The following is a 24,972-nucleotide window of genomic DNA, read 5'->3' on the forward strand; positions in this document are numbered from 1 at the left end:
AACTGGCAGCAGTTTTGGGGGCATTGCGGGGCACAGGTACTTTTTCTCTCTTTATCTGCGCTCATTATGACATTACTTCTACTTACTTCTGATTCTTTAAGAATCAGCCCAAAACACAGTGAAAAGAAAAATCAGGGATAAGTTGAGCATGCAGAAAAGCCAACTCTAGATATCGAAGAGCAAAGACCTTTGTAAAAGGACATTAAGATACCCAGGGCTTTTTTTCTGGGAAAAGAGATGGTGGAACTCAGTGGGTTGCCCTTGGAGAAAATGGTCACATGGCTGGTGGCCCCACCCCCGATCTCCAGACAGAGGCGGGTTTCAATTGCCCAGAGGGCAATCGAAACTCCTCTGTTTGGAGATCAGGGGGCGGGGCCACCAGCCATGTGACCATTTTCAAGAGGTTCCGGAACTCCGTTCCACCTCGTTCCAGCTGAAAAAAAAGCCCTGAAGATACCCAATGCCTTTTTTCAGGGGGTATGCATCAGTATGTACTGGCACCTCTTGGACATTTGGGACTTGGACTGAAAGGGGAGAACATCATGAGTACTGGCATCTCGTTCAAAGAAAAAAAAATCACTGCCTTCACCTGATCTGTGTTTAGGCTTAATGAGAAACCATTTGTTGTGTGTATATTGTTTAACTGCAGTTACATAATTCTTATTTTACTTTTCTAATATTCTGTTTTAAAAACACACTATAATAGCAGAATTGGGTGATTGGCTATGACATGGCAGCAGGAGATGGGATTCTGCACAAAGAGAACGGGGTGTCTTTGCTGCAGCTCTACAACTCCACCAAACCACACAAATACCAAATCAGACAAAATACTGGATGATAGTTGCAACATTGACTACAATTCTGTACAGAGGTACATGTGCCTCAAAATTTTTACATGGAATATATATTAATAAAAATTATTAAATATGCTTCTAAATCAGCTTCATTTTCCTGAAATGTCTTGCATCATTTTTCCAAAAGCATCTTAAGTTGGGAGGCTTAACAGTCAGGAAGAGCAATGATCTCTGTGTCCTTTTCTGCATTGGAGAAGTACCATTACATTAGAAACAGATGCACATTTTTTCAATGCGACGAAAGTTTTTAGCGTCAGTTTTTTACACTGCACATGCATAGTATTATAAAAAAGCTATAGCAGCTTTTTAAAAAGGATGTCTGCAAAGCCAGGAGGAGAGGTGTGAGAAAGTGGTGGTAAGGGAAGAAACACTCAGTCCATGATGCCTGGAATATAGCCTGAGGTGTATTGCCTAAGGCATATTACTAGGGAAGAAGGCCTGAAGTATAGAATGGTGATTGTAATCTAGTATTTATGTACTTATTCTTGATAACTGAATCATATTTTCCACTTAGTTAGCATTAATTAGATCTTTGCATTGTGAGCACTAAATATGTCTTTGTAGAGGCAGCACATACAATTTCTAAATAAACTCCTTTATGGGTATGTTTCTTTCAATATATTCCTAACTGTGTCTAATTGAATTTAATGGAGCTAATTGCCAGGTATCTAGGGTTGCTAGCTCCAGATTGGGGAATTCCAGATTTGAGGGGGAGGTGGAGCATGGAGAGGGTGGGGTTTGGGGAGGGGTCTCAACAGGGTATAACACCATAGGCCTGACCCTCCAAAGCAGCCATTGTCTCTAGGGGAACTGATCTCTGTCGTCTGGAGATCAATTGTAATTCCGGGAGCTCTCCAGCCACCACCTGGAGATCTCCTGGAATTACAGGTAACTGTGGTTAGGGTTACTACAAATGGGATTAAGATTTGGGTGTGGTCTCTGGCTTCACAGCTTCTGGTGCATAGTGTTGAATTACCAATTGGATTGTTCTCTTTTGTACAAGTGATGACAGGAGGAGTTCTGCTGAACTAGGATTTTTCTCAGCTGCAAAAAAACTCACCCTCAATATTAACAAATTATGTGAAATACTAGAGATGGAACAGAGATGGAAAAATATGTATTCTGGGTAGTTCTGTTTATTAGGGTAAAATAACTTGATTATACTCCTACATTATGTTACACCACTCTTGTTTATTACAAAGATTTTTCATGTAGATTGACAGAACTGTTTCAGCTCGTTCTGCTTCAAATATATTTCTAATTCTATGGTCAGGAGTTTCAAATGCTGATGGTGTCATATAATGTGGGTGGATTTAATTTTTTTAAATGATGTTATGTAACTCTAGAAGGATGACCCTTAGCTTCATGTAAAGCATTCACCAATGGTTTGTAATTCCAAACAACTGAAGCAGAGATAAAAAATGGATACTATAGATGGCCTTGCTTTTCATGCCTTTTTCATGTTCGCATGAATAAATTATTGTAACTTTGTTCTAGTTGCTGCTTAACAGATAATATACCTAACACTGTAAAGTATACCATATTGCAGAGTTTGAAGGGGGGAAATATGCTTGGCTTACAAAGATCACTTAGACTTTTTCTGATGGCTAGAGTTTAAGAAAGCTTCCATTCTTTCACATTCAAAGTCATGTCAAATTGCAGATCTCCCCCCTCCCCTCCAAGCTTTTATTCCACAGAGGGCAGTGAACACGAAGTGAATATTTGTGTACTTCGAATAAATTATTTGTGGCTACAATTTAAATGTGGTTATTTCCTTTTGGTCTTTTGGGCCGGGTGGTCTCTCTTTACCTTTGGCTTCTCCTTTGCCTTTTATTCCTACAACTGTGTTCAGTCAGCCACTATGCCCCTCGGTGAGTACTGACTTCCTTGGGATCTGGCCACAGGAATTTGTCTATCCTCTGCCTGTTGTCTGAACCTTTTCTTGTCTGCTGATAATAGTATGCCCTCCATTATTCAAATACGTTTTGAGTGGTATCAAGATGGCAATAAAAATGGAGAGTCCTTTCCATCCAGTGCATTTTAAGCGTACTGTCTCACCAACCGCTTTAGTAACTAACTTTAGTAATGTTTAGTAACTGACTCATAGAATCATAGAGTTGGAAGGGGCCATACAGACAGTCTAGTCCAACCCCCTGCCCAGTGCAGGATTAGCCTAAAGCATCTCTGACAAATATTCATCCAGCCTCTTCTTGAAAACCGTCAGTGGAGCTCACCACCTCCCTAGGCAGCTGATTCCACTTTTGAACTACTCTGACCATGAAAAAGTTATTCCTAATATCCAGCCGGTACCTTTGTGCATGTAATTTAAGTCCATTGTTTCAGGTCCTACCCTCTGCTGCCAACTGGAACAGCTCCCTGTCCTCCTCCAAATGACAGCCTTTCAAATACTTAAAAGAGAGCAATCATGTCCCCCCTCAATCTCCTCCAAACTAAACATTCCCAAGGCCCTCAGCCTTTCCTGGTAGGGTTCAGTCTCCAGAACCCCGATCATCCTCGTCCCTCTCCTCTGAAACTGACCTTGGCTGATCATAATGTAGTCATCTGGTTTATGATCCATGATGGGTTAAAGTACACTGTTGTTTGTTGCTCAATGAATGAATTTATTCATTGCACCTACATAAATAAAAATGGGAAGGTCTAGCTGGAAAGCAGGAGTTATTAAGTAATGAGGGAGCAAATGCGATGTATGATGAAATGCGGCAAAAAGGTCGGACTACTTCCAACATTTGCTTTTCCATACATGTATTCACAAGTAAAATATTGTACTCAGAAGATGTACATATTTATAACCTGTGCAAGTAAAATGCCTTAGGCATCGCACTTTTAGGCATATCTTTGGCAAATGATCTTGAGGCTGGATAGTTTAATGCATATCTGAGACAAGTGGCTTGCTCTTTCCAAATTATAAAGTGTTTTATCTTTCAGTCATTTATATTACATGGAAGCTTGCTGGGTAACTTTGGGCCAGTCACATTCTCTCAGCTTAACCTCCCTCACAAAGTTGTTGTGAGGATAAAATAAAAGACAGGAGAATGATGCAAGCTGCTCTGGGTCCACATTGGGGAGGAAGGCAGATTATAAGGTAAATAAATAAATACTTGCATCTTATGAAAATGTGCAAGGAATGGCATCCATGATATTCAACTATCCTATAGAAACAACAATTATCCAAGAGTTCTTCAAGGTCCATCATAGGTTTGGGAGTCCGTAAGCACTTTCCTCACAAGATGCTTCAGCAACTTTTGTGGCTTATCAATACTGGTCATATTACTGAAACCATTTTGGAGTCTCAAAACCCTTATTAAGGGATGTATGCTGTCACTTGTTTAGCTCTAGCACTCCCATTTTTCTGAGCTTCTCTTTATCCATGTATTTTGAATGTCCTCTGCTAACTGCTACAATGGAAATAACCTCAACACACAGCACAATCCTATGCACACCTACTAAGAGCTAAGCCACAAGCGACACCAGACACATTTTTTAACATTCAAGGATGCAATGTTACCTGCGAACTGCAGTTTTCAAAGACAGCTCTCAAAGACAGAGCCATGTGGAATTGCAGTGGGAGGGGAACTTTAAAATTGTTTTCTTGTATTCTCAGCAGAAAGAGGAATACAGGACCCTGTCCCTACTGCGGGGAAGCAAGAGAGGGGAAGAGCTGGTAGTAATGTAAAATTAAATTTGTTTTGAGATGTATCATAATAGGAGTCAAATCAATTCAGTTGTTACCAGTGATGAATGACATTCCACAGTGTAAAGGGAAATCAAGTGGCTCTTAAGAGACTAACAAAATTTATTCCAGCATAAATTTTCATGAGTCAAAGCGAACGCTGTCTCACAAAAATTTAATGCTGGAATACAACTTGTTAGCCTTTAAAGTGGCAATGGACTTTTGTTTTATTTTGCTGTCATAGACTTACATGGCTATCCTTCTAGGGTTGGCATGTGCCCACCAGTGGCAGGCAAACTCCCGGGGATTTGCACCCTTGCCTGCTGATGCACCAGCGATCCCAGAGGTTGCTCGCCACTAGTAGGCACTTTATGAGCATGTGCAGCGCTCATGCTCCCAGGAGGCATGATGCCATCACTCCTGGAGTGATGTAATCATGCCAGCCATAGGAGTGCTCCTGTGCTTCATTTGGGGCTGATTTTGGCTGATATGGTACTATATCTGGCTGAGGCCTCTCCTCCCCAAGCACCACCCCCAAACCTCTAGGAATTTCCCATTCAAGAGCTGGAAACTCTAAGCATGGCCCTTTTGCCTTCCCAATCCCCACCTGCTTGCAACCCCTTCAAAAACTTAAGAAGCAATAGTCATGTCCATCCAGGGCCGGTTCCTTAACGGAGCAGTAGCCAGGCCAGATGTGCTCCCGAGTCTCGACTGCGTGTCATCCTGCTGGTAACCATGAGGGATGCGCATACAAGGCTAGAACAATGCATCCCTCCATCAACGTCTCCAGAGACAGGAGGCAAGACTCGTCTTGGATCCGAGGGGCAGAGGAGCGGGAAGCCTAGGACTCCTTCGGTGCCGCTGGCGCCGGGGGCCGGGGAGGAGAGCCTTCTGCTTCCCGTCCTAGGCCACAGCTTGGGCAGGCGCCCGCCTTGCCTGCTGGCTCAAGCTTTCTCCCTGGGCCCTCAGCGCCACTGTGAGAGGGTCTGAGAGGCGCGCGTTGCTCCCCAGCCTCCTAGGCTTGAGCGGCAGAGGCGCGGGCTTGGCAACCAACCAACTCTTCCTCCCTTCCCTCCGCGGCCTCGACTCCCCCTCTTCAGGCTTCCTAACAGGCGTCGAGGGACTGGGAGGGCCTTTAAGCCCCTAGCTCCGCCTGCACCACATGACTTCTCCGTTGACTGCAAACTTTTTCCTCCTCCTTGTCCCGTAGCGGCTGCTACCAAGGCTGGAAAATGGCGGCTCCTTAGGCTCGTAGCTACGCGTACTCTCGCTTTGGCTGTCGCCGGCGTCGCCGGGCCGGCTCAACTTCCCCTGCGCCATGACGCGTTGGGTGCCCACCAAGCGGGAAGAGAAATACGGCGTGGGTGAGCGAGGCTTCCTCCTCTCTGTCTCTTTTCTATCGGCTTCCTCGGGATCCCGCTTGTTGCGCTTTGCTGGGAACTTCTAAGTCGGCTAGTTCGGAGCTTCAAAACTTCCCCGCTTTAAAGACCGGCCAGAGCGCCTCCTAGTTACTGTTCTTTTCTGCGCCCAGCTCTGTCTTCGGGAAATTGGCTCATTGTCTCCCTTGGCTACTGTGAGCAACTCAGCTCAGGCTGTTTGCATTGGAGGGCTCAAACCCCAGACCCTGCAGCTGTGGGCACTTATTGGGCGGAGGCTTGGGCAGCGGATTCAAGACAGGCCCGCGAGGCAGAAGGGTGGGGTGTGGACTGCGGAGCCGGTCCTGCCTTGCTGTGGTTCACTCTGGAAGGCGCATTTCCTCTAGGAGAGGCTTGTGTTTTCCTGTCCCTCGGCTGCCCATGCCTTCCTCTCCCGCCCCTACCCCATCTGGAGCTCCCAGGCCTCCTGCCAATTTGACGCCTTCCTTCATTGCTGGGCCCGGAGCCCATGCAGGATTCGTCATCTAGTTTAGGGCTCAATGCTGTCAAGTTTTAGGCTTGCATCTTTTTCTTCTATATAGCAGTTCCATTGACTAGACTTCCCAATTTCGCGACCTGTAGCAGTTTCAGCAGACTCTCTTTGCCATTCCCCATTCCCGACTGTCCTGCAACTACTAGGAGATTTCAATATCCTGTGATCCTTTTTTAACTAAACTCATTTGACTCTGTATTATCCAAGCAGTATCCCTAGTACTATGCTCAGGCAGGTTTCGCTGCAGTCCTTCTCTATACATTAATTAGGATGAGGCCTGTGATTCTGTTAAAGAAATCTTGGCTGATTAACTATGGATTTAAATCAATTTAAATTGGCATGGTTTTTGGATTTGAAAAAAAAGCACTGAAGAAAATAACATTAGATGATGCACATATGTAATACAGGAGATAGCATCCTGAAAGAGGCATTTGAAAGAGGAAAAAGTGGAATGCCTGTTTTAAAAAGAATTCCAGATTAGTAGCTGTGTTAGTCTATTACAGCCCAAACAGCAAAGAATACTTAAAAGACAAATATGTGACTGTAATAGAACCTTTTGCAAACTGAAGCTCTGACTCGCAAAAGCATATGCCACAACAAATTAATTAGTTTTCAAAGATGCTGCAAGACTGTTCTTTTGGAAGGTGCCTTGCCACCTGTGGATTTGTATTTACATCAAAAGTAACTTTTTAAAATAAAAAGCTGCTGCCTGATTAAAATTGATTGACCCTGATTAATTGAGCCAAAGATTATTAATAGATTAACTAAATGTTGCAGATTTAATTAGGATTGGCTGATGGTTGCAAATCCCCTCTGCCCCTTTCCTTCCTAATAAAAAGTATCTTTCTTTCTCTTACTGTTTTGGAAATAACTATTGGTGTATCTTTTAGTGTATAAGCATAGATGAAATTATATTTTAAAACTCTTTTTGCTGAGAGATGGGGAGCAGGACGGAAAGATGATATCTGTGGTTGGCTATATTGCCTATTGAATAGAGAAATTGATAAGTGAGGGATAAAAACATGCTGCTTGTCAGAGACCAAAAGAGCAGGTGTGCAGATGTCTACTGCTCAGCATCATGGGCTTATCATAGTTTTGAAGTATCATTAAGCTAAAACCTTTGTCAGTGTGTGTCCAGGAACAGATTGTACGCACCATGCTGTCCCCAGTGCCCAGTTCTGTGTGGGAAATATCGTTTCCTTTATGCCTATTCTCTCAGGTCCTATGGGCTTCTTGGCGAAAGAGAAATTGGCTTTAAATATAACCCTTATCTAGTAATGGTCCTTCTAGTATTGGTCATTGTGACTTGTGGAATTTAGTATCTACAAGTAGGAGCTGTGAGCCAGGAAGCCTTCAGATCCAATCTGTCTTATCCATGAACTTACTAAAGAGCCTTGAGTCAGCTGCTGTTCTCACAGCTTCTACCTCTTGGCTGTAGCATGGGAATATTAGTATTTATCTGGTTTGGGATATTTATGAATAATACTGTTCTTAAAAAAAAAAAGAAGAGCAGCCATGGGAGGCTGTCAGATTCAGCAGAGGTATCATAGGAGTTAGTCAGAGAGGAGCACTCACAGAAGAGCAGCTTTAACATGACTGTGGTAGTCTTTAAAGATGTCCTGCCTTATTGCCGATTTGTGAATTAGACATTTCTCTTTATGCTGATAGTCTACCATTATCAATTTCATTAAAATTTTGTTTGGCTGTTCTCTGTCCTTGTCACAGGATAAGGAATCCCAAGAAATCATAGGAGTTAAATAAAGGGTGACATACTGCTGTCGGGCTGCTATTTTGTACAAAGGGGTTGGATACCCTGCTATGCAGTTAAAGGAAGATGGCTCTGTTAACCATACCACTGGAACATTTGCTTGGCTCTTGCTTGGATTTGCCTTCCTTGACAGTTTCTTCACTACCCATATTATCTTTTTGGTTGAAGATCTTTTATGGATCCTAATTGCAGGGGCTTCACTTGATGCACTCTAATTGCAGGATTTTCTAGTCCTGTGTATTATGGGGTTTTGCTAATCTAGATTTGGTTCTTTACGAAGGTCAGAAGTCTAATGACTTATTTCAGGTGATGATATCACTTTTATCTCTTGGTTATAGAGGTGGTATTCTGATGTTTTAGGGGTTTTTTTGCTGTTATGAGCAGCATATGTACTAGTTCACATAATTATAGATTTAATTTGTTAAACAGTTTCCCCCACTCTCCATGGTAAACAATTCATGAACATTCTTGATGAATGGGAAAAACCTGAAGTATTGTTATGTCCATTGTGTAGGAATTGGATTTAAGAAGTTGGGGGAGAAAACTTCTTTATCAACTAACAAAATGCAAAGTTGAGTCACAGCCTGTAACTTAAAGACAAACTATGCACTTCCTCTTGATGTCTTGTTTGGCAAGTCTTCAGTTAACTCCAATTAGCTGTGGCATCTGAATATGGGTATCTTAATAAACTGAGTAACTCTTCATTCCAATTTAATCCTAGTTAAGAATTCCAGTTACTTGGAGGAATTTTCTTTGATAATTGAGGTGGTAGAATTTGGAGTTAATTGAAAGCCTTGTATGTTCAATCTTGGCATGTTGCCTCATGGAGCTGGGGAGGGAACATGTGAGCTGACATCAGGGCTGCAATCTTAAAAACATTTTCCTGGGAATAATCTCTACTGAATACAGTATGTTTTACTTCTGAGTTTTGCCATGCTTCAACCCCACACGGAACAAGACTTGCTATGCTTAGGATGCTCCCTTAACCAGGCTTGTTCCTGTCAGAAACAAACTCCAGTTTGTATGTTGTCTGAACTGATCAGAAATGGAAAAATGTATAGTAGTTCCTCTAAAGAGTTCCTAAAAATGGTAGGAAATTTCATGATGGACCTTGACTGCATAAATAAGAGAATCTTTTGCAGAATTCTAGTGACTTATTGATGCATAGAGTGTTGTGGATTTTTTTAAAGCTTTGAAACATGAAGCCTTTTGAGGGACAATTGTTGAGTCTCACTTGCTTTTCAATTATAATTCCAGATTGATAGACTGGGAGAATAAGTTTAATAGCATGGGTTATGCTTTAAATTAAAATATGGTTTAGAAATGGGAAAACATCAATTAGCATGATCATAGAATCATAGAGTTGGAAGGGGCCATACAGACCATCTAGTCCAACCCCCTGCCCAGTGCAGGATCAGCCTAAAGCATCTCTGACAAGTATTCATCCAGTCTCTTCTTGAAAACTGCCAGTGAGGGGGAGCTCACCACCTTCCTAGGCAGCTGATTCCACTTTTGAATTACTCTGACCGTGAAAAAGTTCTTCCTAATATCCAGCCGGTACCTTTGTGCATGTAATTTAAGCCCATTGCTTCGCGTCCTACCCTCTGCTGCCAACTGGAACAGCTCTTTGCCCTCCTCCAAATGACAGCCTTTCAGATATTTAAAGAGAGCCATCATGTCCCCCCTCAACCTCCTTTTCTCTAAAGTAAACATTCCCAAGGCCCTCAGCCTTACCTCATAGGGCTCAGTCTCCAGACCCCTGATCATTCTCGTCGCTCTCTGCACCCTCTCGATTTTGTCCACATCCTTGATTTTATACATTTCATTTCATACATCAGATTGCATCTCATCCTGGGGCTGAAACTACACAGGTGTTTTTGTGTTTATTATGTTGTATACATTAGTTGTTACTAGTCCTACATGTGTTAGCCCCCCTCCCCCATTCTGTTTGTTTCCACGTGGTCACAAATTTACAATTGAGGTTGTTGCTAGTTATGACAGGACTGGTTGATAGCACTTCAGTAGTATGACATTCTGGGAATAGCTTGTGTATCCAGTGGAGTGCATGCTCATCATGCTGTGTTGCCCTAATACAACTGTGGATGTCTCATTCTAACTACTGCTCAGTGGCTCATGAGTTGGGTCCATAAATTAGTCCCAAAGTGGAAATAGTAATGATAGAAAAATACTAAATTTGCACTGAACTTCAGTCCTTAAATTAAGCATTGTTGTTTTATTAACTATGATGATTCTGTATGAATCCAGAATGGCGTGACTTGATCACTAGCATTGCTGTGTTGAAAGCCCTATCTATTTTTCAATTTGCAACGGAAAGGGTAACTATGGACTGTGGTGAGACTGTCCTCTTTAGTAGAAGTTTTAATTGCTGCTGGATGCAGTGGTACCCTACTGGCAGTTTTCTTTATGTATGATAAGGAAAATGCAGATTAGCTTGCCTTTTGATGTGGGACTGTTAGAGTAATAATTAGTGTCAAATATTTATAGTCAACCCAGATAAGCTGCCTGCTGTATCGTGTACAAGGATATGTCCCAATCCTTCTTTTTGTTTCATTAGAATGGCATGAACTAAAGAGACTGACAAGAAGTCAATGTAATCCACTAATTTACATGCAAATGGCAACCCTGTAGAATCCCATTGTTGTGTAATATATTTTGATACTAAGTAGACTTGTAAGGTGAAATGGTTTTTCATTAGACTGAGAAGGCTTAATGATTAGGTATGTTAAAAAAGGGTTTTTCTACCACTCTTCCTCCCACCTTTTAAGGTCTACCTGATATCACAGTGTTAAGTTTTTTCAGGTTAGATTGGCTGGAGAAACTGGAGACCATTTCACACATGATGATAAATTTTCCAAATCTAAAAGGTATATTAATTAGGAAGTTCATTTGCTCTCCTTTGTTTCTTGTATCCTCTGGGTTCACCGCATCCTCAAAAGAGACTGCCTGTATCAGCAGGACTATCTGCGGGCTGGGGGGGGGGGAGTTGGCTAGCCCTCCCCATTCTCTAGTAGCCCAGAAAATGTTGGGCAGACGTCTGTATTTTTAAGTTGTATTTCTTTTATTAGAGAATTGAAAGCCAGCTTGGATGTATAAAAAGGTTGAGCATACATTTATTTCAAATATTTGTACTCCATTTTATCTCTTTAGACTTCAAGTGGCTTTACAGTGTAACAACAAAGACTAACACTGCTCCCACAGTAGTCCATTTACAAGATAAAAACAATGCAGAGATTAAAAATATCAAACATTTAATTATTGTTGTGTAAATTATTTGGTTACTGGATTTTACAATGCTGTATGTCTTATATGAGCCTCCTTTTTTTCTTATTCTCTTTCTTTACTTTACCCTGAAGCATTACAGCACCACTGTAGGTTTAATTACTCAGAAGTAAGCTCCATCATGGTCAGTGGGCCTGTGGTAAATGTGTATTGTATGAAATGGTTAGTGGATTCAGTATTCTTCCTCCTCCTGGCTCGTGTTCCCTCTGGCTCCTCTCAGCAACTGGTTCCTGCTGTCCTTGCTGTTCCTTACTTTGCCTCATCTGAATAGGAGGTAATGCTGAGAGAGCTTCCCAATACTGAAACAGTTTGGTACTGAGTAATCTTTACTGTAGTTGCATTATCAACATATTGTTACAGCTAAGGAGTGGGAGTGCTCTATTTTGGGCAAGGTACAATAAGGATATCTTAGCACGATCCTCTTCTACAGTAAAAACAAACACACAAACCACACTCCCACAAGTGCAAGACCACTGGATAAACACCAGTATTTTTAGTGTTTAATTATTTTGTTTGTTTGTTTTGTGATATTCTGTGTTTTTTTTTACTCTTATTGGAATCTACTCTGAGAATTACTTGCAGCAGAAGGCTGAGACAGAAATTATCTAAATATATGGGTTGTAGGCTACCACTCAGCAAATGAGTGAGTCTTTTTTTGATGTAAGTAACTTTTCTGCTAGGAGAAGAGCCATCACAGACACGCTCCTTGTATTGTAGGACTATGGTGGTAATAGCTGGATAGAGTAGTAGGCTATAACCCTATTTTTATATTTGAAGATCCAGAAGAGTTAGCCGTGTTAGTCTGTAGTAGCAAAATCAAAAAGATTCCAGTAGCACCTTTAAGACTAACCAATTTTATTGTAGCATAAGCTTTCGAGAATCAAGTTCTCTTCGTCAGATGCAAATATTTGACCAGTTTCTGTACCATGCATCTGACGAAGAGAACTTGATTCTCGAAAGCTTATGCTACAATAAAATTGGTTAGTCTTAAAGATGCTACTGGACTCTTTTTGATTTTTATATTTGGGAGCTGAAAGACAGGATAGCATAAATAAATAAATATAATGGGACATATTCTTGAGTTTTTAAGAGCTGGAGTATGAAAGTTGAATCATTTAATATTGAAACTAGCTAAAATTGAGTGGCTATCATATTTCCAAAAAAAGGTTAATTTTGTAGTAGAAATGATTCCATATTTATTCTTTAGTTTGCAACGTAATCAAATTGTTTCTGCTGTCCAGTGATCTTGGAAAGAAATTCATTATAACAGCATTTTTGCTGAGTATCTGTGAATGATGATCATATTCTGAAATATGGCATGTCTGTAATGAATTTTGAGTGTGTTGGAGTTGAAAATAGATGTATTTGTCACTAAGGGGGAAAAATCCGATGCTATGTGAGCTCACAAGGAATTGCATTATAATTTTTTTGCAATTCCTTGTGTAAGTGAGGCTCTGGAAACAGATTTAGGACTACTATTTTATTCTTTTCTCAGTGAATTTTTCCTCAAGGTTGATTATTATATTCAATTTGATTATATTTTGCATGACTTTATGTAGTAATAAAGATTTTGAACCATCTCTGTGTATGTTGAAAAATTAACTTTTGAAATGAAGCACTGCATAATTCTAAATTTGGACAGCACAATTAAACATTTTAAATTTGCAAAGATGATGGTCTAGCATTTTACTGAAATTATATGGAAGAAAACATCAGTAGGTAAACTAGGAATGCAGCGATCTCAAAAGACGTATCTTTCCTGAATGACTGGTTTCTGTTTATAAGTACTGGTTTTAAATAATGAACTTACAACTCAATCCTAGGATCCTACTCTGGTATCAAGGAAGCAGTCAACACCCTTTCAGTGCAATCCTATGCAGAGTTACGCCAATGTAAGCCCATTGATTTCATTGGGCTTAGTCTGGAGTAACTCTGCATAGGATTGCACTGTTAGTCCTGCTGCCTTCTATTCTTCCAGCTCTTCTAAAGGTTCCTAATGGTATCCTTGGTCTGATTTTCTACCCTTAGGTTCTGGTTTGCTCTTCCAAACTTGTGAGGCGTTGAGGTGTAAAATTTCAAAAACATTTGAAAAATTGGAAAAAAAACCCTGCTTCCTCCCCACCCCGGAAGTAAACAGAAATTTATGGAGAAATATTTACAGTACTTAAGCCCTTAGGTCATTCTCCCCTTGTTATTCCCCCTGATTTGGGGGCAAGGCATCATTTCTCTAGTTAAATTTAAGGTGATGCTATAAAAGTGTAAAAGAAAGTCCAAGTGCATGGCACTGCAACTGCATGCACCTGTAAGATTGAGGGGGGGAAAGGGGGGGGGAACCTCGCAGGAACCAAAACAATATGTGCTCTCTTCAACAACTTATATGTTAAAGTGCAAATGCTAATTAATTTATCACTACTAGAACCATCAAAGGTACAAAATTCATAGAAATTATATTACAACAGCATAACACAGTGATTCTTATGCAATAATAGCAGCAATCCAATCCAGTAAAGTGCAAAGAGCAAGATACAACTTATAGATATCCGGGATAAACGTCCGGGTGTAATAAGGAGTCCTCTCTATTTGATCTGAATAGTCCTTATTCTGTTCCTTTACACCATACTTCCTTGAAGTCCTCGAAGTGTGGAAGAGCCGTGGGGTTGAGGCTGGTGGAATGCCCTGCTCCTGCTTAATCTGGGACCGGTTATATTCCACAGATTTCGTTGTTCCTTCTTCAGGAGCAAGCTCTCTAACACAAATGTACATTCATTAGAGGACTTCGAGGAAGGATGGTGTAAAGGAACAGAATAAGGACTATTCAGATCAAATAGAGAGGACTCCTTATTACACCCAGACGTTTATAGGATATCTATAAGTTGTATCTTGCTCTTTGCACTTTACTGGATTGGATTGCTGCTATTATTATTATTATTATTATTATTATTATTATTATTATTATTATTATTATTATATAAAATGGGCCCAATCTGCATCAAAACGGACCTGATCCATGCCAAAACGGGCGCGGATTGGGCCCATTTTGGCACGGATTGGGCCCGTTGTGGGCCCCTGTGGGGCGTGGGAGCATTCCTGCGCTCCGCAGGGGCCCACAACGGGCCCGATCAGCGCCCAAATGGGGGCTGCGTGATGACGTCACTCCCAGAAGTGACGTCATCACGCTTGCAGGGGCGCACACGCCCACGAGCTCCACCAAGGTAAGAGCCAGGCCTCAGTCTCCCTCTGGGAGATCAAGGGGGCCTGGCAACCCTATTTATAAGACACCAAAGTCATTTTAATTATACTCCACCCTGACATATGAGTTTAACAGCTTGTTAGATTCTTATAATATTTTCTCATTTTTAGATAAGCCATTCTTGTTCCAACTACTGAATGTGAAACAGAAATATTTTGCTAAACTCCTTCATGCCACATGTGGCAAGGGTACTGCTTGCTGCTGTGGCAGGATAAATTCAGATAGCAGTCTTAGCTTGATATCCTGGATCAGATTGCCACATCAGCACATTGTGATCAGTTATGACGTTGCTACAGCATAACAAGTTGCCCTTATTTTAAATCCTTAAAAGCTTTGACTTAATGTAAGCCAATTTGGAACCATTTTCTTTTTAATGCATATGCTGCCCTTAAGCAGGGACATTGGTTTGTGCTGGAACTATAGAACTCTCTGAATTTATTCATTGGTTTTGTAATTTCTACTGCAGTCTAGGGAGTTCAGCAAAGAATAGTCTTTCCTTTTGAACTGCACACTCCTGTGCGTGACTGGTTTTTCTAAGGTCTCGTGTTCCCGAGACTTGCTGGTTGTGATATACATCTCAATAACTTATTCCCTGTATCTGTACTGAAAGGTTGTGCTGTCAGTATGATACTATAGTTGGGTATAAATGGCTCTGAAAAGCTGTTTCCCCTCTGCTAAACTAATCTTGTGATGTGGGATTTATAAACCATCCTGAATATCCATTGCATATACCAAGGAAAATTGCTGCTTGGGAACAAAAGGCATTGTAATGCAGTTTATAAATATTATCACAGAATGCAGTTGTAAGGGTGACTCAGCTTCATATCCTGCAGTAGTTTGTGCAGGACTAAAGATGGGCCAGAAATGGTAGTGATGGAGAAAATGCATTATTTCTTAACAGGATGAATGTCATCCTGAGAGTAGACACAAAACACTGCTTCAGGTTGATGATATCCTTTATTAATACTTTAAAAAGGCTTAAGGGTTATTCCTTCATACTATGTATTTCAATGTATTTCATACTATGTATTTGTGGGTCCCAGAGCACATTTTCTTTGAACTGTGAGTGTGAATAATTGTGGAAATGAAACAGTGTTGTGATGTGAATGGGAGCAGTCTATCAGGCCCTTAACTTTTACCTTCAGTATTGTTCTTGTTTTGTGGTAGATGACAGCATTGAGGTATATCTCATCCTTTAAAGTGTGTTGCTGTGTTTTTGTGGCATTTGGATGTTGTGATACATCCCTAGAGTAGTCTGTCCCATTTTGTGGTTGCTGATAAACTGGTAGAGTTTGGGCTGGAGTTGGATAAAGTATTGGAGATGGAAAGGTGTGAAAGCCTGTAAAAAAAATCCAAATAATTTGAGAAAGATTTTTTTGAGGAAATTATGAGAATTACTGGTGGAAAAGCTATGAAATATTCTTCTCTATTGGAATATCTGACATGGCTTTGAAAACAAGTTTTTGCACACTCAAAATGTGTTGCTCGAAAATTCTTGTATAAGACAATCTACAGTATTAAATAATAATTCCTGTGTATATTATAGGCATATACAGTATATTTTCAAAAATGTGTTCATTGTTTAAATGTGATTACTTTAGTATGCAGTTAATATGCTATAATGTGAATGAAGTTAATACACTATTGAAAAGTTCAATGTTTTCAGTGTTATAAAGACTAATTCAATATTCAGATTTGCTACTAATCTTATTGGAAATCTTTCTGTCCAAGTAATATACTTCCTTTCGTTTGCTACAAAACTAGTTTTTGAATTTCAACTTTTGTGTTAGCCTATCTCTCTAAAGGCAAAAATTAACATATATGTGCTAATGCAACATAGTGTACAACACTTTACAGCTCTCTCTCTCAAGTATTGAGTATATTTACAATTTTGCTTGTAGATAACTAAGTCATTTGTAGTATTAAATTTCATGAATATGCCAAATTTTATATACTAAGTTATATATGATGCATTTTCTGTTGCTGAAACAGTAAAATAACTATTGGTTTAATAGTCACTCTTCCCTGGAATGTCAGTTTCTTTCACTTGGCACCCTCCCCTACAAGGTTTCCAAAATTACCAGAATTTTTACATCTCTGTGGAGGTTCCTTTAATTACGGTACATTTACTTCATTTATACTTTGCCTTTCTCTCCAGTAAATGAATGATACAGCTGACTGATAGAATAATGATCATCTATAAATTTACTATGAGTGCATATAAGCATGTGGAGAATCAGTCATCTGGTATCTGGCCACATGATGAAGTGACTCTTAACATGCATCCTCTTTATCAATATTTCTGATTTACTATGCAGGGACGTAGCGAAATTTTGCCTTGTGCATTGTCTGGTCAATAGGTGACCTTTCATGTCATAAGAAATCATCAGTCACCATAACCCAGAGAGGCTTCTGGGAAGAGGCTGGCAAAGGTATCTGGTAACAGACTCTTAACAAGTTAGCAATATTTCACCAGTAACATTACTACAGAGATTGAAAATTGCAGGTCTCTGGAGTTGTTGAGATGGAAATTGCATATTTAATCCTCCCTCCTCTACTTTTGTTTTAAAAAAATAATGCAACACTTTGCATAGTAAACTAACACCTTGATGAAATTTAACAGTCAACAGCTTGAGAAGAAGAAACTGGGGGCGGGGGGGGGGGGGGAGAACTGAGCAGCAAAACTTTAAATTTCGTCATAAAATGCTAATCATTATGGGACTTACTCAGTTTGGCAGGTGATGTCTGATCAATGATATATTAAATATTATTTAATGATATATTTAATGATATATTAAATTTAATGATATATTTAATATTATATATATCAATTTAATGATATATTAAATATTTCTTATATTAAAGAAATTTCCCTTTTAAGATACAAACTTGCTGAGAGCCAGTGTGGTGCAGTGGTTAGAGAGCCAGAAATGGGTTCTGTACAACAGCATTGCCCTTAGTGGAAGACTAGGTAACTGAAATTAAAGGGAACAGATCGTAGTTCTTGAAAATGAAGTATAAAATCAGGTGGTACTGTCAGGTGCTGTCATGAATTTGTCCATAACAACAGTGAACAGAAAGTAACACATTATGAATAATTATCTCCTGCTGGTGAAAAAGACCCTGTCATGCACTTAAAACTATTAAAGAAAAAAGGATACTTTTCAAACATGAAGTCTGAGGGAGTTTTAATTCCAGTGGATTTGAGGACAGCCACAGCTTCTCCTGCTGGAGATTGGTTGTGAAGCACAAAATGGTATGCTGTTCTCTTCTTATCCTAATACTATTCAAGGACTCATTTCACTTGTTATGTCTTTCTTTAGGCTGGTACAGATGAAATGTTGGCAGCTTTTTAGCCACAATTGCGTCTCTAGGAATTGGCCATGGAAAAACGTAGTTCCTGCCCTTCTTTCCCAAGACTGAACTTTCTCCTCATCCTTTAATAGTAGTTGAAAAGATGTGTATGTACTAATGTTAACTTTAATTGACTAGCCAAGATCCCCCTTTTGTTTGATCTGTTTGAAATGACAGTTTGATCTTTCTAATCTTGATTAAACAAAAACCCTGTTTATCCTTAATTGAGTTTAACGTTCATGCTGATGATTCTACTAACCATGGGTAAGAAAGAAGGCAGAAATTTGCTTGCAAGTGGGGAAGGAGTATGTCTTCTGATGGTTAGTTCTTGACATCCTCCTTCGTTCTGTGGAACTATCCTGGAGCCATTTTTGCATAAATGTCATTTTTTTGTTGTAAACTATGCACTCTTGAATGCTAAATAAACGTAAGCATTCTTTCATATATGCAAGTTTAATATGCTCAGAGATGTTTCTTCTATAAAATACATAGCTTGGAAAATGTGCTTGAATAAACTGGAGTTCTGCAGTCAGCAGGTACCTTTGTGGTATATACATGGTTGCTCTGACCTTCTGCTTGTAATGGATTGTGTCTTAATTTATAGGATGCTGATGCCTGCAAATCCTACTTTGAGACAAGAAGTTTGACTCATTATTATAAAATAATATTTTAAAATATTTTTACTTTGAACAAACAACCTTCCTTCCTTAGCCTGTAAAACAAAATGCAGTCTTGTTTTTTGAAAAATGGAAATATTTTAAATGCAGAAATAAATGCATGTTGATTCTTGAGTTGTGTATGTTATTCCCATTATTGTGGGAATAGGAATTTCCTGTTGTAATACAGTGATATATTTTGTATAAGCCTTAGGGATGATGGCTTATGATTCACCACTGCCAAGGTTGTTAATTATGCATGTCCACCCCTTCCTTCAGGCCAGCAGCTCTGCATGTTATGCAACATTATCCAAGATACTTTTTGAAAGGATAAAATAAATTTGAAATTTGAAGAGATCAAGCAATATTCTTAAACCAGTGTCTGACTAAATTAGCCTATATGCTTAATGGTTTCTTGATAATTAAATTAGTCGTGTGCAGGCATATATGTGTAGATACAATTTCACCGTAAGAAAGACTGGTATTTAGTGACAGTAGCAAACAGTTACATACAACAAAAAGTGTAATCCCTTTTAAATGTCCAGTTTGTGGATATGAGGTGTGTGCTATTAGGCTTTGTTCAAACTTTGTGCTAAACTGTCATAAAGCCTGACTCTGTACATGAACCATTTGTTGACATGCTCACACATACCCCTTGCTCTTCTCCCTCTCTTCTTTTGCAGAGTGCAATGAAGGAATCCTGATTTAACACCAGTTATAGCTATGTGGGAGTGCAGGTGTGTGTGTTAACTGAAGTTTGTTCTGACCCTCTCCCCACCACCCCCTGATTCTAAGCCTGGAATAAACCCTGGTTTAGAACCCTGGTGAGGGAAGTAAACTGTTATAGTCCCAGAGAAGATATGTGTGCTTGCTTGTGTGTAAGAGGGCTCTTCCCTACACTTTCCTCTTCCTTGGTGATACCTCCTCCAGACCTACTACCAGCAAACTGATTTTTAGGCTTCTCTTTCACCAGCAGTTTGCCACTGGTGAGCCTCAGAGCATATGCAGCTTACTGAACGTTAATTAAAATCTAGACACATGGGGAGGAAACCTTTTGACAGAGCCTTCTTAAATGGGAAAGATCTTTATTGTACTACACTAAATATATTACAGAGCACAGAAAATGCTAGGAAGGAAATATCATGACACAAAGGCAAGGCAGAACTAATAAAAGAAACCAAAACAGCCTAAGTTGCTTAACTTGAGAATTACTCTGATGTTACCTTGGCATTCCAATCCAAGATTTGGGACTGGTGAGCATTCTCCAATGCACAAGAGAGAAAGTCAAAACATGCCCCCATCCCCTTTGCTCCTGGTCCAGAATGTGTTAATAGACAAAGGGTATACAGATCTTCTTAACTGCTCCTGCCAGTGGGTAGATCCCTGCCCCACTAATCATGTGGTTTGTCAAGAAAGCCCTTGTGGCTGCCATCTGATCTTATTCCAGTGGTTTGGGGTTATCAAACAGCAAGTAGCCAGAGACTTTATTGACCATCAGAGGTCACATAAACAGCCATCCTTCTGGACCACCTTAACAGTTAAGCCAAATAGTTGAAACTTTGGTCGGGGACAGAGGATGACTCTTGAGAAGTGGATGTCACCGTGCTACTCCATGGAATGCAGTGTCCCTCAGAGGGCAATTCTCTCCCCTATGTTGTTTAATATCTAGATGTGCCCCCTTGCCCAGGTGTCTCAAAGTTTTGGACTGGATTGTCTCCAGTATCCTGATGACACCCAGCTATACCTGATGATGGACAGCCAACTTGACATCGCACCAGATGTCTTGGCCAGGGCTTTGCAAGCTGTGGCTGTATGGTTAAAACAGAATTGACTGAAATTAAATCTTATGAAGACAGCGGTCCAGCATCCGGGCCATGGGATGATGGGAGTGGGGATCCAGTTCCCAACCCTTGATGGAGCGATATTTACACCCACGCCGTGGTAAGGAGCTTGGATGTGATCTTGAATGCCTCACTTTAGGTGGTGACCCAGGTCATAATGGTTGCCAGATGTACATTCTTCTATCTTTGCTGGGTCAGGCAGTGTGTCCCCTATCTTTCCCCCTGTGCTTTAGCTACAGTGATCCATGCAATAGTCAGCTCTAGACTGGACTACTGTAATTTGCTGTTTGCAGGGCTGCTCTTGAGATTTATCCAGAAACTGCAGCTGGTTCAGAATGCAGTGGCACATTTTCTTATGGGGACACTGCTCAGAGCGCATATCCATCAGGTGCTGTGTCAGCTGCATTGGCTCCCAGTTGAATTCCGGATCAAGTTCAGGGTTTTGATGTTGATATTGAATAATAATAACTGTGCTTATATACCACTCTTCTAGACAGATTAGTGCTCCCTCAGAGTGGTAAACAAGTTAGTGTTGTTATTATCTCTCTGCTGGGGAGCTGGGCCTGAGAGGAGTAGCTTACCGAAGGCCACCTACTGAGCTCATGGCAATAGTGACATTTGAACCAGCAGAGTGCTGATTTGCTGCCAAACCGCTTAACCAGTGTGCTACAGCAACATTTTAAACCCCCAATGGACTGGGACCTGCATACCTACGGGACTGTCTCTCTGTATGTCGCTTGGAGGACTCTGTGTTCTGCTGATCAACATCTGTTATCCCTGGCCTTTTTCATCTCTGGCCAGCTTGGTGGAACGCCCTCCGAGTTGAGACCTGAGATCTGGGCCCTGTGAGATTTATTGCGGTTCTGCTGGGCCTGTAAAAAGGAAATGTTCCGCCAGGCCTATGGCTGAGGCAAGGCAATTGTCCTACTGGCCCTCCTTGCTTTGCTTCTGCTGCCTTAGATCCTGACATATCTCTGTTCATTTATTTGTACTGTCTGGTTTCAACAGTGTTATTATTTGATTATTTGCCAGACGCCATATATTGGATCAGTACTGTTTAATTAGTATTTTATCTTTTTATATTTATAGATTACTGTGTTTACTGTAATTGTATTTTATATTTTTGTGGGTTATTTACTACTGTTGTAACCCGCCCTGAGCCTGCTTGTGGGGAGGGCTGGCTAAATATCAAAATATATAAATTAATATATAAAAGCACATAAAACAGTGAATAAAACATAGGGGGACCATTGAGGGAAGTATGGAGAAAACAAACAAGTCTTCACCTACTAGTGGAATATAGCAACAGAAGGGGGCAAATGAATATCCCTGGCAAGGAAGTGCCAGAGGATTGGTGCCATGATTCAGAAAGCCCTCTCTTGGGTTGCCACCTGTCTAATCTCACAAAATGGCGGCACCTGAAGCAGGGCCTCAGAAGATGACCTTAGCTGTCAGGTAGGTTCGTATGGGAGTAGGCAGTCTTCAGCTATTCTGGTCCTAAGCTGTACTGGGCTTTAAAGGTCAACACCAGCACCTTGAATTATGCGCAGAAAAAAATTAGTAGCCTGTGTAGTTGGCCAGGAGTGGAGTGATACAGTCTCTGTGACCCACTCCAGTTAGAATTCTGGCTGCAACATTCTAAACTAATTGAAGTTTCCAAATGCTTTTCAAGCACATCCCCACCTAGATCACATTGCAGAATATCTAGATGTAACCAGGGCATGTACTACAGTGGCCAGATCTTTTCTGCCCGGGAGAGGCCACAGATGGATAACCAGTCAAAGCTGGTAAAAGGCACTCTTGGTCACAGCTGCCACCCTACTTATCCAGCAGTAGGCCTGGGTCCAGGATAACCTCCAAGCCATGGACCTGTCCCTTCAAGGGGAGAATAGATGACACTTTAAATCCCAAGTTGGGTCTTCCACTCACTAGTAGCACTTCCATCTTGTTGGGATGAAGTGTCAATAGCTGCTGTAGCATAGTGGGTAAGCAGTTGGATTGTGAATCAACCTTCTACCAGTTTGAATCCCACTGCAGCCATGAGCTGACTAGGTGGCCTTGGTTAAACCACTCCTCTGAGCCCCAGCTCTCCAGCTGTATGGTGGGGATAATAACACTGACTTTGTTTGCTGCTGTGAGTGGGGCATTAATTTGTCTAGAAAAGCAGTATATAAGAACAGTTGTTGTTTATTATCTGAGAGTGCAGATTGTCAGGGCTTGTCGCTGCTGCCGCTGGGCGGAGCGCCGGCTGGGCCGGCCCTGACGTCAGAGGGGTGCCAGGGATGCTGCAGGACCCTGCTGTGTAGAAGGAGGGGTGGTATATATCACCCAGACTCCCTCTCAGTCCACTCGCTGGCCTGCTCAACCTGGCCTGCTCACCCCCTGAGTCCTCCATCATCTCCTCCTCCCAGAACTCTCCTCCAAGCCTCCACTCTCTCACTGCTCTGCTCCCTCTCCACACCATCACTCCTTACTCACACCCACCACCCCAGAGCTCTCCCCAGCCAGCCTTTATAGGGCCTTCTCTCACTGCCCCGCCCTCCTTGCAGGTCCTGCCTGCCAGGCCACACCCCTCCCTGGCCTTCCAGCGTTGGCCTGGGCTGTCTCAAGCTGCTGCAGTTGGGGTAGCTGGCTGTTCTACCTGGATCAGCAACAGCTGCGTCATGTAGGCTGGCTGCCAGGCCTCTCTGGCTGAGCTGATTACTGAAGGTAGGCCCAGCTGTGGCCCCTTGGCTGGCTGCCCAGCTCTTCCCACAGACTGCCTTCAGCAGCTTCACCTGGAGGGGCTTGGTTCTGAGCATCTCCTGAGCCAGGTTGCTGTCTTCAGGCTGAGGTGGAGGCTGTGGCGTGGCTCTGAGCTGCTGGGGTTGCTTCTCCTCTCTGCCAGGTAAGAGCTCTATTTGGGGCCCAGACCCCGGACACAGATCACACTAAATATAACTGTTCAGAACACTGGAATACAAGCGGTCAGTGAAGACCTCCCAAAGGACTTTATATCTGGAAATATTTTTCTTTGTCACACTTAACCAGCAGTCTTGATGTTTCCTTATTTTTTTATCCATATTATGATCATTCCCAGAGTTTTAATGGGGAGGGCAATAAGTTTATAGCTGAATTATTTCCTTCATGGTCCACAGTGTGTCCTTTCTAAAGGCCTGTAGTGCCATCTTTGATATACAGAATGATAGAACCCCTAATATATCATTTCCTGACCTTTCCTTTGGTTTTATGTTCAGGGATATATATGTCCCGCTAATGTCCCCTGTTCTGCCATATATCTGATATGCCTAGGCTGTCCTTTGTGTCATCTGATATGCCTAGGCTATCCTTTGTGACATTTATGTTCTCTTTTAGGACTAAAGATACCACTTTCCCCCATCTTGGTTTGGAAGTTAGCATAGGACCCCCCTCCCCCTTCTCATTCTCAAGATTATTGCTCGTGTCTGGCTTTGCCTAGGACGTTTTGGTTCTTTTATGCGGCTGTCATTTGTTTCTGTATATTTTTTTTGCAAAAGTTTACCTATTCCCATTGACCTAAACATTTACGTATTATAAGGGTTGAGTCATTCCAAACTAGGTGCTTCCCATCTCCTGTCGGTTTTGTTTCACAAGCCTCCAAGGCTTGTTTCGATCAGGAATCATTCAAACTTAAATGATGGAGCAAAATTTTGAACCTGCTGTAATCAGGTAGGAAATGGTAGACTTGGGAAAACTGAACACATGAATGAAACACAACTGTTTAAAGAATAATTCCAAAAGCTCTTGACATAATAGCCAGAGTCCAAAATGGACAGCAATTCACTTAAGGCCCTAGTTTTCCTTTTGGAAAGAGGAGGAATTTTTGCTGATTCTTGGGTTATGGAATTTAATGTATATTGAAAGTCAAAGTAAATGCTTGTGGAGAAGGTGCAGATAATACCAGCTTTATGAAAGAATTGTATTTCAGCTGAATGCTGCTCACAAATTCTGAGTGCAGTTACTTCTTCATTTCACTTATTAGGCTTCTAGCCCACCCTCCCTGCAAGCGGGCTCAGGGCAGGTTACAACAATTTCAATACATATTAAAATCACAATAAAAACAACATCAATATCAATTATTGTAAAAATATAGTTCCAGAATAGCAATTAGTGCAGCCCACCCCTGCCAATGGTGCACAAGCGAGCGGGGGAAAGAAGCCGTCATTTCTGCCTCCGCTATGACTCATGTGAGGGGCCAAGATAACTGTACAGCCCCCCTGATAAAAAGACTGGTAGGAAGGCTCCCAAGATGGATACAGGACCGGCCTCAACTATATGTCTGGTGGAATATCTCAGTCTTGCAGGCCTGCTGAAAGGATAAAAGATCTTGGT

At 41.3% G+C, this 24,972-nt stretch overlaps 1 protein-coding gene across 1 annotated transcript in view; it reads left to right on the forward strand.

Annotated features, from left to right (window-relative positions):
• Positions 1-5,763: 5,763 nt before the first annotated feature.
• The window catches only part of DOCK1 (dedicator of cytokinesis 1), a 602,286-nt gene continuing 583,077 nt past the window's right edge, over positions 5,764-24,972 (forward strand). The window contains exon 1 of the mRNA XM_054984271.1: positions 5,764-5,909. Within this exon, the coding sequence (XP_054840246.1) occupies positions 5,864-5,909 (46 nt within the window). The 5' untranslated portion in view covers positions 5,764-5,863. The remainder of the gene's footprint in view (positions 5,910-24,972) is intronic.

The sequence above is a fragment of the Eublepharis macularius genome, chromosome 6 (genome assembly GCF_028583425.1).
Source record: "Eublepharis macularius isolate TG4126 chromosome 6, MPM_Emac_v1.0, whole genome shotgun sequence".
Lineage (NCBI taxonomy): Eukaryota > Metazoa > Chordata > Lepidosauria > Squamata > Eublepharidae > Eublepharis > Eublepharis macularius.